Source organism: Aythya marila (genome assembly GCF_965140915.1).
Source record: "Aythya marila genome assembly, chromosome: 5".
Lineage (NCBI taxonomy): Eukaryota > Metazoa > Chordata > Aves > Anseriformes > Anatidae > Aythya > Aythya marila.
The window spans coordinates 27,359,824-27,372,360 of record NC_139046.1 but is presented as its reverse complement, the minus strand read 5'-3'; the positions used below and the strand labels follow the sequence as shown (position 1 = coordinate 27,372,360).

At 41.5% G+C, this 12,537-nt stretch overlaps 1 protein-coding gene across 1 annotated transcript in view; it reads right to left on the bottom strand.

Moving 5' to 3' along the window:
* NRXN3 (neurexin 3) overlaps positions 1-12,537 on the bottom strand; it is a 934,456-nt gene that overhangs the window by 729,967 nt on the left and 191,952 nt on the right. Inside the window, exon 5 of the mRNA XM_082761542.1 lies at positions 2,151-2,452. Within this exon, the coding sequence (XP_082617668.1) occupies positions 2,151-2,452 (302 nt within the window). The remainder of the gene's footprint in view (positions 1-2,150; positions 2,453-12,537) is intronic.

Below are 12,537 nucleotides of genomic sequence, written 5' to 3'. Positions count from 1 at the left end.
GCTCTTTCTTTGGAAATATCAAAACCATCTTATTGAATTATCATCTTTCTTGCCAAGACAAGTTGGACCCTTTAAGAATTCAGGATCACAGGAAAATATTCACAGTCAATAGAACAGGAGGATTAGAAATTTCCAGTGCTGCTTAACTGGCAGGAGGCTCACCAGATTCCTTTTAATTGCCACAACGCTGTCCTGACCTAATCAAAGAGGCAGAGACATATTTCTGTTTAACCATGGACTCAAAAAATATGAAATCGCTAGCTGAAAGATTAAGAAAGAGTGAGAGTTTCCCATCCACAGTTTCATCTAGAATCCTTCCCCACTTTCTACTTCTTCAAGATCCAAAGCAAACCTGTCATGAAGCAAGGATACATTTTGCTTCAGGCTCATTTTCCCATTGAAAACTAATCTCTATCAAAAACAAAAGGCACAATTAACTAAAATGACCAGTAAAACTACACTGAGATATTCAGAGACCAGACATTCTGACACCATCTGAAAATAAGAAACACGTCAAACAAAGCAGTATTTTGGGCTCTTCCAGACTGACAGACCTCAACCAGTTGGTGCATCTCCCTCTACTAGACTGATGGGAGCATTTGCACAAAATAGGATCATTAAGACCCATCCACTGCATTAGAAATTAAATCTGCATCTGCGCATAAACTAGTGAAAATAGGCTAATCCTGCCATGAGCAAGAACCCTGCAGTCTCATGAAAGTTTGGCAACAGATTTGTCATCAAACAACCAAACATCCTGAAAATGTAGACATACAGGAATTCACATAGGAAAGACCTTTACCCTCAAACCCAAATATTTAACAAACAGATGTAAAATAGCCACAACAGAAATTACCCACTAACATCTGTTGGTAAAGACCTTTTCTGGTCCCTGGCACTGATACTCACAGATAGGCCTATACTCACAAATATTTTTTTTTTCACTACTGTAAAAAGTTACCATAAAAGCTGTTTTCTCAGCAAAAGACGTTATATTAACTTGAATAAAACTATTAATGGTTGTGTTAATATTCACATTAATGAGCAAATAGATCACTTTGTTGTCACAAATTGATTTTAAAATTTCAGTTTACAAGCTATTTCTGCTGCCTCTACCAATCAGCATGACACCAAATAACTCCTATCCACAGTGTAAGCCTCATTTATCATGTGGAGTGACATGATATATTCACCAACTTTCAGAGCAAGGTTATTTAATTTTATCTTATGTATTTATGTCTCAATTTATATTTCATGAGAAAGGCTTCGGGATTTTAAGGCTAGCCTACTACCAAATACGTCACCTGGTAGAGTTGTCTGCTTAGAAAGGCAGCATGGAAATGTGCAAAATTAGTGGTAAAATCAGACCAAGCTTTTCCAAAGTGGAATTGTAGCGTGTTGGATTGGTCTGGGTTTGCTTGGCTTTTTTGATCCTTCCACTTTTCCAATCCTCACAGCCAACAGAAGAGTCTCAGACAGAGACACAAGAAATAAAGTAGAATCTCATTATAGAAAGAATGGGAAAAATAAACAAGAACAGAACAGAGAATCAAGAAGACTCAGAAAGACTCCAGCCAATTAATTCAAAAGCTATAAAGGTAAAATAATTACACACATACCCACCAGCCTGCATACCTGCACACTTGCATGCACACACAAAAGAAAAAAAGTAAAGGAAAAATAATTCCAGAATTAGAATTATGACATCATGGCAATGGCTAGACAAATTAACAAAATTTAAATAAAAAGAAGAGAGGTGTAGAGCATTGGCTGCTGGAAAAAAGAGATTCCATTCCCACAGTAATTAAATGCAACAAGAATATTACTGATAAGATTGAATCATAATTAAGGAAATAATAAAATAAAAAATGTAGAACAAAGAGAAAAGAAAAAGGGAGATGAAAGTAAAGTTATGGCACAAGATTTTATTAAATCAAACCAAGAAAAACAGAAAATTAATGAAGTGGAACTGAAGATACCGCAATGGGGATAAATTCCCACTAATTTTTTTCATTGTCCTTTAGATATTGACATCCAGAGAACAAGAAACTCTAGCAATCCCACCGAACATCCCCATTAGTCCCTCCACTTTGCCCCTGTCCGAATAAAACAGGACGTTTTCCCCAGCATTTTCTCCCCATCACCATTACCTGCCGCAAGTTGCGCGTCACCTTAACGTCGTGCCACGCGTTGTCATTGAATTTGCCATTGACAGGCTCCACAATGGCCTCGAAGGCCCCAGACCCCAGGTTAATGACCAGCGAGACTGCGCCGTCTTTCAGGGCCAGGTTGACATAATCAGCAGACTTGCCGGTGTGCAGAATGAGCCCGTTGCGTTGCCACGTCTTGAAGGACAGAGTGATCTCATCGCTGCTGCTCTGGATGGGGTTTTGAGACAGGTCATAGCAAAGGTATTCGGAACCACGGAAAGTGGCCATGTTCTCATCTCGTGCTGGAAAAAAAAAAAAAAAAAAAAAAAAAAGGGAAACAGAAGGGCTGTTTAGCAGTTAGCCAAGGAAAGATTGAAGGTAGCTATGAAATTTCTGAGAATTCCCACAGCACTGTTAATGTTCTGTACAGCCATATATCATGACATGCTAATGACTGCACGGCTCCTGTTGCAGTATGGCTATCAAGAGAATTAACAGCAGGGTCCTCAGTACCCATAAATTTCAGTGCTGTTTTCAGTTTCACTGCAGCACTGCTACCGCAGGGACCATGGAGAAGTGTGCAGCAGAGCCTAGAGTAAGTACGTTAAAAGACACTGCTGTAAGACAGCGTACATCTTATCAGGAGAATGATGTAAAATACTGTGATTAACAACATGGCCATCACCTGTTGTTCCAAGAGGAACCAAAGTCCCCCAAATACTGGTATTTAGATTCCTCACTGAACTTAACACTCTGTTCTTAACCTATCTACTAAGCAATCTAAAATGGGCACCAAAATATAATCTCCATAAAATTTCCCTTTTTTTCAACTTAATGAGAAAAGAAAGCCAAAGCATCCTGTAGTTCCTTCTTAGGAAGTATGAGGGAAGTCCACACAAAACACATTTGTCCACAGCTGCAAGAAGCGATATTGTTGGTAAACATGTCCCAGGACTTTGTCCGATCACCATATCCAGAGAATCTTTACTAGGCATGCTTTTAATATAGCAAAAATAAACATGGGCAATTTTTCATAGCATGTGACATCATTTCCTCATTTAAAAAAACAAATAAACAGATTTAATGTAATAATTTAATATGTACTGTAGGGGAAACCACTGAATCCATCTCTTAGCAACCAGAGGCAGCATTTGAACACCCCAAAATCATTTGTGTGAGCTGGAAATCTACCTCCTGCTACCTCGCGTTCCAGGGCTGCTTAGAACCAGCTCCTCCACAATACTGCACTGGTGTGCCCCAAGTCAGCCAGGTACCCTTGCCTAGTGGGAGGGATAGAGGACTGTGATAGTAAAGCTTCCAGGACTGTCTGTAGTCCCTTCCTACTCAAGATATCTAGTGGAAAATTGTACATACAATGAAGTCTAGATAGATCTACGGATCTGCCCACTCTGTATTTTGACTCCCAACCACAAAAGCAATTCTGAGCATGAACAACTACTATACGGTACAAGCAGTCAAGCCATCATTGCTTACAATCTATGGCATAAGGCAAGTACTGGTGGTATGGCCATTGACATTAGTAGTGTTTTTCTGCTTCATTTTGTCTCATTTAGTAATCCTAGTATAGATTAGCCACAATTTGTTAGTGCAAGACTGAAGGGAAAATACTTGTCATAGCCTTTCTTGAAAAATAACTGCGTGGTGAAATCTGTGCCCTTGCAGCATGAAACAGTACTGACAAAACAGCAGCGTTGCAACAAGAACATATATCATCCTCAAGTGATAGGGCTGTTTTAAGCACACACTTCTGCCATCTCAATTGAGGGTATCACAGAATAAACTCATTAAAAATCTGGGCACTTTGAAAGCGGCAGTAGCGTGTGTTTGTGCTTATGCAAGTGTACTGTGTGTCTATACAGCCCTGTGAGCAAACAGTAAGACAAATTACTCTACAACAGTACAGGTTGGGAGCCACCTGGCTCAACAACAGCTTTAGGGAGAAAGACCTGGGGTTTCTAGAGTACAAGAGGAACACAGGTCAGCTGTGTGCCCTTTCAGCAAAGATGATCAAGCGCATCTTGGGCTTGATTAACAGCATGCAACCTGCAGGCCAGGGAGAGCAATTCTTCCTCTCTCAAAGGGACTCATTAGATCCCATCAGGAGTCCTCTGCCCAGTATGGAGCTCCCCAGTATAAAAACAGCTTCAATATACTGTGGTGCCTTCAGCAAAGAGCTACCACAATGCTTAAGGTGCTGGAGAAGGTGATAGGTGTGGAGAGGCTGGGAGAGCTGGGTTTGTAAAGCTTTAAGGAGAGGGCTCAGGGGAAACCTTGGTGCTCTCTACAACTACTTAATTGGGAGAGCAGAGAGAAGAAAGGGCCACATTCATCTCAGAGGTGCGCAGAAGGAGGTCAAGAGGCAACTCACACAGCCAGAACATGAGAAATTCGGATGCTATATGAAGAAAATGTTTCACCTTGATGATGGCCCAACATTATGAAAGACCTAGAAAAGCTCTGAAATCTCCATCCTTGAGGACACCAAAAACTTGACTGCACATGCTCCTGAGCTGCTGCTCTAATTGGACTTGCTCTAAGCAAGTGGCTGGACTATGTGGTCTTTGCAGGTCTCTTCCGAATCACTAGATTCAGTGGTTCTATTCTAAATATGCTCAACGACCACCAAGGAGTGCATATGCTTGTGTCAATGTACAACCAGCCCAAACACAGGGCTAATATTGATTGCAGTTCTGAAAGTCAGAGCCAAGAGCTTAACAACACTCTCCACAGTGATAATTCCCCTGCCTAGTCACTTCTGATCCATCGGAAGGAAATGTGTTACAATCAAGTTGGACACATGCTCTATACACCTGCAGGTAATTCCGATCAAAGAGCTGGCATCTGAGGGCAGGAGTCAAACACGGTGATTACGACTGAGCCATTTTCCCACAGCCACAGTTCTGCGAGGCACTGAACACACATCTGATGTCTTTGGGGCAGGGGGGCACGGGTGGTTGATTGTTCACTCACTACAAGACATGTTAACGGGGCTCATTTACAGTTGCTCAACCACTTAGACAAAATCTCACTGGTCTACTCAGTACAAAGGAGGAGGCAAGGAGTAGATTAGAAATCTAAGTGGTAATTTAAGGCAACCACTGCAGACTCATCAAGCAGAGAAAATTCAGAGAGAACTCGTACATTCTTACTAGTGGTTTTAATATAAGGTACTAACAACCTGCCCCTGTGTGCAACTGCGTCACCTGCCTGTTTCTTCCAGTCACCTGTTGCTTACCACCCTCAGAAATGGGATCCCGCACCTGATCCATCTTTGCATCCTTATTTCCTGCAGGTACATCAAAGAGGTGTGGTGGAATGTAACCTACTTCTGCTCCATTTATTGTCATAAGTTTCCTTATTCCTCCCCGGGCTGCTCTGGATATTCAAGTTCACGAATGACCACAACTCTCAAATCTCTCTGGGGCCCCCTGACCAGACTTCACTCCTGTCCCCCTCCATAAGTACAACTCACAAGGTCGAGATACCCTCTAAAACACATTCTCTGAACCACTAACTCCGTAACTGCTGTCTGTGGACCTAAGCACATGGACACATTAAAGGCTTTAGTGCACAGATTAGGCTCCAAGCTCCAAAGAGCTGGACTGCGCGTTCCTCCAAGCTACAGCACAGCAGCAGCCTGACGCAGCCGTCATGCCCTGGCACACGAAAGGCTTTTATCAAGCACACCCTTTCCATGCTGGCCTGCATGTTAGGATGCTCTGATGTATGCAATGCCTGTGACCAGAAGGCATGTGAGAACCACCGGAGAGCAAGTAATGGGAAAACAGACACAGGTTCTCTTCACAATGTATTATTTAGAAGAAAAAAGCCCTGAGTGGGCTGCAGATCTCAGAATACCTCTGCGTACTTTCAGGTATGTCCTAGTGCTATCTGTAAGACCAAAGAGTTGTGAGCCATTTGTTAACCAGTGACCTTTGTGATGCACATTTCTGAAGGCTTTTTCCACAGACTTTCCACAAAAAGGAGATCAGATGCTAAGGGCTCAAAGAACTATATCAAATTGCCCTGTAGTGCTTATGGCTTTTATATTCTTTAAACAGTGGTACTGCACCAGAGTTTCTGCAGCACAGCAAGCACCTGAACCGGAATAGCTAAATATAAGACCCAACTCCAAGTCAGCAGAAATCCCTGGTTTATGTTATATGGAACAGTAGAACAACCCCTGGTTTTGCTGTAACATTTTGGGATGTAACATTCTGCATATATAAATGACATTACCTTGAAGCAAAGTTGTTCAACTGTGGTAATACAGCTGTTTCCACTGCATCAAAAATAAAGTTTAGTTAAAACAACATTTAAAGTATGTCTGCAGACTCTTGAGTTATACATGATTCTCAAGATTTCATTTTTAACTCTCTTAATATTAGGTAGAAATACAAAAAAAAATAAAAAAAAAACACATCTGAAAGTAGGTTACTTGGCAGATGTAAGCAATTAAATCTTCCATTTCACTTGTTAACATTAATCTAACCCTATTATTTATTTTAAAACATATTCATGACTAAATTCTCTGCAACAGCTGGGATTTGCAGACCTCTGAAACATGTATGGAACTCCACATTCAGACTTAACCCTTGACATGTTCAAAGATGCACAGGAAGTGCCAGAGTAGAACTGAAACCCAGGATCTTCAAAATGACGGTCACAGACCTTTTCCTGGAATGAATGGAGTCATCCCTTGGCTTTGAGGAGGAGAACGTGAACCTTTTCTGACCGATCACTAGGCACATGAAGCACTTACCGCTACCACCCCACGGCAAGGCCTGTTTGCCAAGTCTCAGACCTATTCCTGTTCAAATACCCAGATCAGCTGTCGTTATGTACTACAGACTGACAGCAAGAGCAGAAACAAAGGCACAGCCAACAGCTACCTGAGCGAAGCTGCTGGCTCTTCTCATCCCTACAGGAACTCCAGAGTTTGCCATGTCTCAGCTCTCAGGACAGGTACAGGGATCTTCCTGTGCTGCGTATGGCCACATTGCCCACTCAGGAGAGCCAGCGGGTAGCTTTTAGATTCCTTGTTGTTCTGTTGTTGTTTGTTTTAACGAGAAAAGCTGTTGCCATGTGCTCTTGTCAAAACTCTTCTTACAAAGGATGACTCAAATATTCAAAACACGCATCCCTAGAAGCTAGAGAAACCCTGATATTTTGACTCGTATACAGAAGGGAATGCACAGATTTTGACAGATTTACTCACAGCCAACAACAACAACAATCAGTAACAGAAGTAGTGTTTGAGTTCGGGACCGCCTCGCTCTCAGCCTTGGGCTCATTCCACAGGTTCTCACGTATTCATGGAAGAACAGCAAGCTCTCATTTTTCCCAGTACTCTCAGGAAGCCACCCCCACAAACAGTGTGGAGCCTACAGAGTTTTGGAGGATGCCTGAAAATAAATGCGCTCTTAAAGCAGGAAATAAGTCCAAGAAGCACTGATTCTGCCCAAGGGGAGCAAGTTTAATTCTCAACAAAAGCAGCATTTTACATCCCAATTAGGATTTCTGGCCACAGACAACTAGAAGATACTCAGAAAAATATAAAAAGGTAGAGTAACTTCATTGAAGTCTCCTGAAGAAAACTTGAAGCAGTTCTCTTAAAAACAGATGGCAACTGCTTATCTGCTCACCTCCTCTCAAAGCCCACTGTACTGCAGGTGTACTCCAAGGCAGTCCCTGTCTCGCTGGGCTTTGGTTTACAGCCAACATTGGAGCACATCTTTTGTCAGCGAGAACAGCAAACTCCCTGCACTGCTTCAGAATTAATAACCACTCCAGTGTTTGGTGGGATTTACCTTATCTGAGAGGTTTGCTGTGCTCTGCACTGAAAAGCTGGTGCTGTCTGATAATCTAGGGACGGTCTAACACTCCTAAGTGTCAGGCTTCTCTGCCAAAACTGAGCACATTATTGATGGAGGCAGCAGAACAGCTGGTTGCTCCTTTGACCTTCTGTCAAACAGAAGTCAATATGTAGAACAGGACTTACTGGGCCATTTTCTCCCTGCCATTTAATGGTTCTCTGTGACTTGGAAAAATCCCAGAGGTACAAAACTTACCTTATGAAAGACCTGCTTCTAAAGTTGGCCACTGACAACAGAACCGTTACTGTTAAAACACGGCCATCCACCATGGCAGACTAAAAAAATCTTCCAGTTAAACCGACCAGGAATCCAGAACACAAGGAAAAATACCAATGTGCTCAAGTCAACGAAGTCCACACAATAAGAATGTAACACAATGTTTTAAAATACAGCTATGTAGAAGGCCTAAGTATGAAGAATGTGAAGAAGGGAAAGGGAAAAAAAAGGGAAAAAAAAGGAAAAAAAAAATCTCCTACTGATGGCATTAGTTGTGCTGCTCACAGGATGGGCCTTCCTCACCTGTGGATACACCAGCAGCATCACTGGGGTACTGCAGCAGAGCCATGACACTCAGTGCCTATGAACTTAGGGCACTTGGGCATCAGCTGTGCTTTCAGCAGCATGGCAGGGAAACTATCTAATTTATTTCTGACCGGATGAACGGGTAAAGATAATGATCCCAGCAAGTACAACTGAACTGGGAGTTTTCAGGGGAGAAATGTGGCAAACTTTCTGTGCTGCTCACGCTACCAGGTACTCCTGCCTTGTCACTATATAGCTGGGTATGGACCTCACTAAACGTCACAGTGTCAGAGTATACATCTTTTCCCCTTTTCTATACTACTACTTATTGTCAACAATAGCCCTGAAGTTTTAAAATTCTAACTGAGCTGGAAGAAATATTTTGACCTGAGTCATAGTGAAGTCAGGACAGAATAAATTCTAGCTACGAACAGTACGAAACAAGGGGAAAATAGACTTAGAAGCTGTTCTAGATGATGAGCTTTGAGAGTTCACAGTATCACCTCCTCGAGGATGGGGTGGAATCCCAGCCTGGGCAAAGCCCCGTGAAATCTGCTAAGAGGCAATTCTGTTCTGGGCAGAAGGGTTGCCCTGGGAGTCACCTATAATATCTACGATCCTCAAATACATCACAGAACAATGAAAGATTTATGCTCTCTGAGTCACTTTCACATGTATCTGATATTCCCTTAGAGGTTAGGGGAGGAGAAACTGTACATCAAATGTCACAAAAAATAAGTCAGTTAGCACCTCTGAAGGACAGAAAAGGTGAACTGTTTCCATCAACCCGCTGAAAGAGCTGTCCAGTGCCTGAATGCTGAAATCCTAATGAAAGCCCTCCCAAGCAAAGCAGCTCATTCACATTATTAAAACAAAGCTGGATTGTTTAATAATAATCAGACTGTTACTTTAAAGAGAGGGTGACAGACTCTGGGAACAGCTAAACAGGAGATTACTGCATCCTCCACTGAATTGTCCAGGGCCTTTTATTGCATTCCTCTTGTCTAGCCTTTGGGCAGGAAAAAATAAAATGCACCCGAATAGTTTTGGTTCTGTTTTTTTTTCTTTTTTTTTTTTTTTTCCTAGACTGATTGTGCTTCACACCACTCAGTCGAATCAGTGACACCACTTATCAAATCCTCTCAGAAGGTCCCGTGCTTGCTATCTCACACTTTTCTGCTCTCAGTAGTCAAAAGCAAATATTTGTTTGGAAAGTATTCCAGAGCATATTTAATTATTCGTGTATATGAAAAATACTGAATCATTCTTTATGTACAAAGCATCCTCTAAGCATCACCCACAGTGATGCTGATATGTGCAAGCTTTGAGTCACGTCATACGCTGCATTTATATTCCAAACTGTAAAGTAAGACCATCTAAGTCATCTGAATGGCATAATGAGATGGTTAAACTGATTGAATTGGTAAAACCTTACTGAAAGAACATCACTTATCACTTCAAGGAAATTATTATGAATAAATTTTCAGAAGAAAAAGAATTTTTGCTGTTTGAAAATGTTGGCTGTAAAATCATAGAATTATGTTAAAACGGAGAAAACTAAGTGCTGAGCTGGAGTGCCACAGCAAAAAGAGTAGTTTCCCAAAGGCTTACTAGGTTTAAACCATACTATATGATGTCTGATTTCCTGAAATAGTGTTATTTATTGTCTCCTCAGTCCCTTCATTCTCACTTATTGTCTCCACATAATTAGGAATTTGGAAGCTGAGAAGAATCACAGGAACAGCATCAGACACTTTGTAGATAAGAGTGAACGGAGGACACCTCTTGTCATGTTTAAGAGATGTGAAGAACAACGTTATCCCAGGAGCCCAATGCAATGGTGAGAGGCACTCACGACCGGGCTCTCTGAGTGCTGATCTCCAATTTTGCACATGCTGTAGCAGCTCTGATTGTACCCAAAAAGCACTTTTATCTCACCAGTAAGAGCAAAGGGAGGATTAACTGACACCAGAGACCGCCAGCTGCCCGGCCTGAGTCACGGCCTCTCCTCCACTATCAGCTGCTTCACACATCACCCTGCAAGTCTAGATGAGAATGCTTGTGAAAAGGTCCACAAACTGAAGCTCAGAAGAGATCAAGGAAACCATGATACAACGAATGCTCATCTTTTTGTCAAACCTGACTAATCTACTATTCCTCTGAACTCTAGAGCTCTGAGTGAAAACAGGAGGAAGAAATGCTTTCTCTGGAGATACTGTACTGCAGCTCCAGAGGCCCGGGTTCAATCTTTGTGTGCTGCTGGCCGTGTCACTGGACGATGCCCTTTGGGTTGGCTCCAACAAAGAGGGGACTCTGGCTCCCTGCATTGCAAAAGCTGCCTAAGATTCCCACAGCCAGCCCCACAAAGTGATTTACCTCTCTTGGCCAGTTTTGCCACTGAGCAGCAGAGACTGAAAGCAAAGAGAAACGACAGTGACGGTATCTTTAACCCAAAGGAAACCCCTAGGCTTTTGATGAAAATGTATAAACAGTTTCCACATATCACGTTCTCATACCTATGGCACAGCTAACAGCCTTTTTAGAAGGACAGCTTTAAGTTTTTGGAGTATGCATCTATTAAAAGTATGGTTCAAGTTCACAGCCACCTAAACAAATCTGAATTCACACAACTGAAAAGCTATTTTGCTCAGCAAACATGGAAAACTCTTCTTCACTCAACAGTAAGTTATTTCAAATAAACCTCATCTGATAGGAAAAACAGTATCAGATGTATCACAGGAAACCTCCTAGTTAGTCTACCAAACACGGAGATTATTTAAACCTAGATTCATCAGTAAGATGAGCCTCACAACCCCTACTGACTCTCTAAGTTACCTTTTCTATCTGTTTCTGAAGCGAAGTAGAAGACAGAAGGGTCACAGAAGAATGCAAACCTGGCGTGAATTAGCCACTTGCTAGAGAAATCAGCCATCAGCATCATTTGCTTCAATACCACACAAAATAAATGCAAAAACCTTTCATAAAGCCTTTTAGCTAAAATGTTTTTACAACAGAAGTATTAGTACTACAATAATGGAAATGAATAAATAAGATGGCATATGCCTACAAAAGATTACAGCATATGGTTGGTATCATCATCTTTTTCAGCCATCTTTTAAATTGCCCACCAAAATTGCTCTAAATGACAAACTACAGGTGTAGGAGTCAGGACCTGAGCATTTTATCCCTGACTTTGCCACTGATTTACTGTGCAACCTGAGGCACTTAATTAACCTCAACTGCCTCCATCTGTAGTACAAAGATAACAAAAATATAGGTTAAGTCCTTGAGATCTATGGGAAACAAGTGCTCTGGAAGTTTAATAGAATTTGTCTTCAAAACAAGGAAATTTCCACTGCTGCAAGGAGAAGCTGCGTGTCCATTCGGAGTATTTGCAGTGCACAGAGTGTCCTGGGTATCCCTCTCTTCACAGATTTTCCATTGTCTGCTAAGTGTAGACAGCTCTACTGTTATCAATTTGCATTGCCTGTCATTTGCAAAGCAACAATAAACTTCAATTATCAGGCTAACTGTGGCACTAAGTGCTTAGAGCTGTACACATTGTTTATATTCCGATCAACTGGCCAAAGAAACGAAAAACAATCCTGTGACAAGATCTTGCTTGACCCCAAATGAAATGTAACATTTTTGCTTTGCAATTCCTTAAATGCGTTTCTTCAAAAAATATAAAGTACAGCTCCATTTCACACTAAAAGCACCAAACACGTTTACTTTTAAATGTGATGCTCAATAAATCAATTTAAAAAAATAATTTTCCTGAAACAATTTGATATATTCACATAAGTTCTCGATTTCTCTTGGTTAAGTACACTTTTTTTCCCCTTTTCATTTCTCTGAACTATTTTGCTCCCCTCCCTCCCAGCTCAAGTACGTGCAAGAAAAGCAAGACATTGCTACTGATTTTGTCAAGAGCTCACACCTCGTGACTATGTGCTGGGCATAAGAAC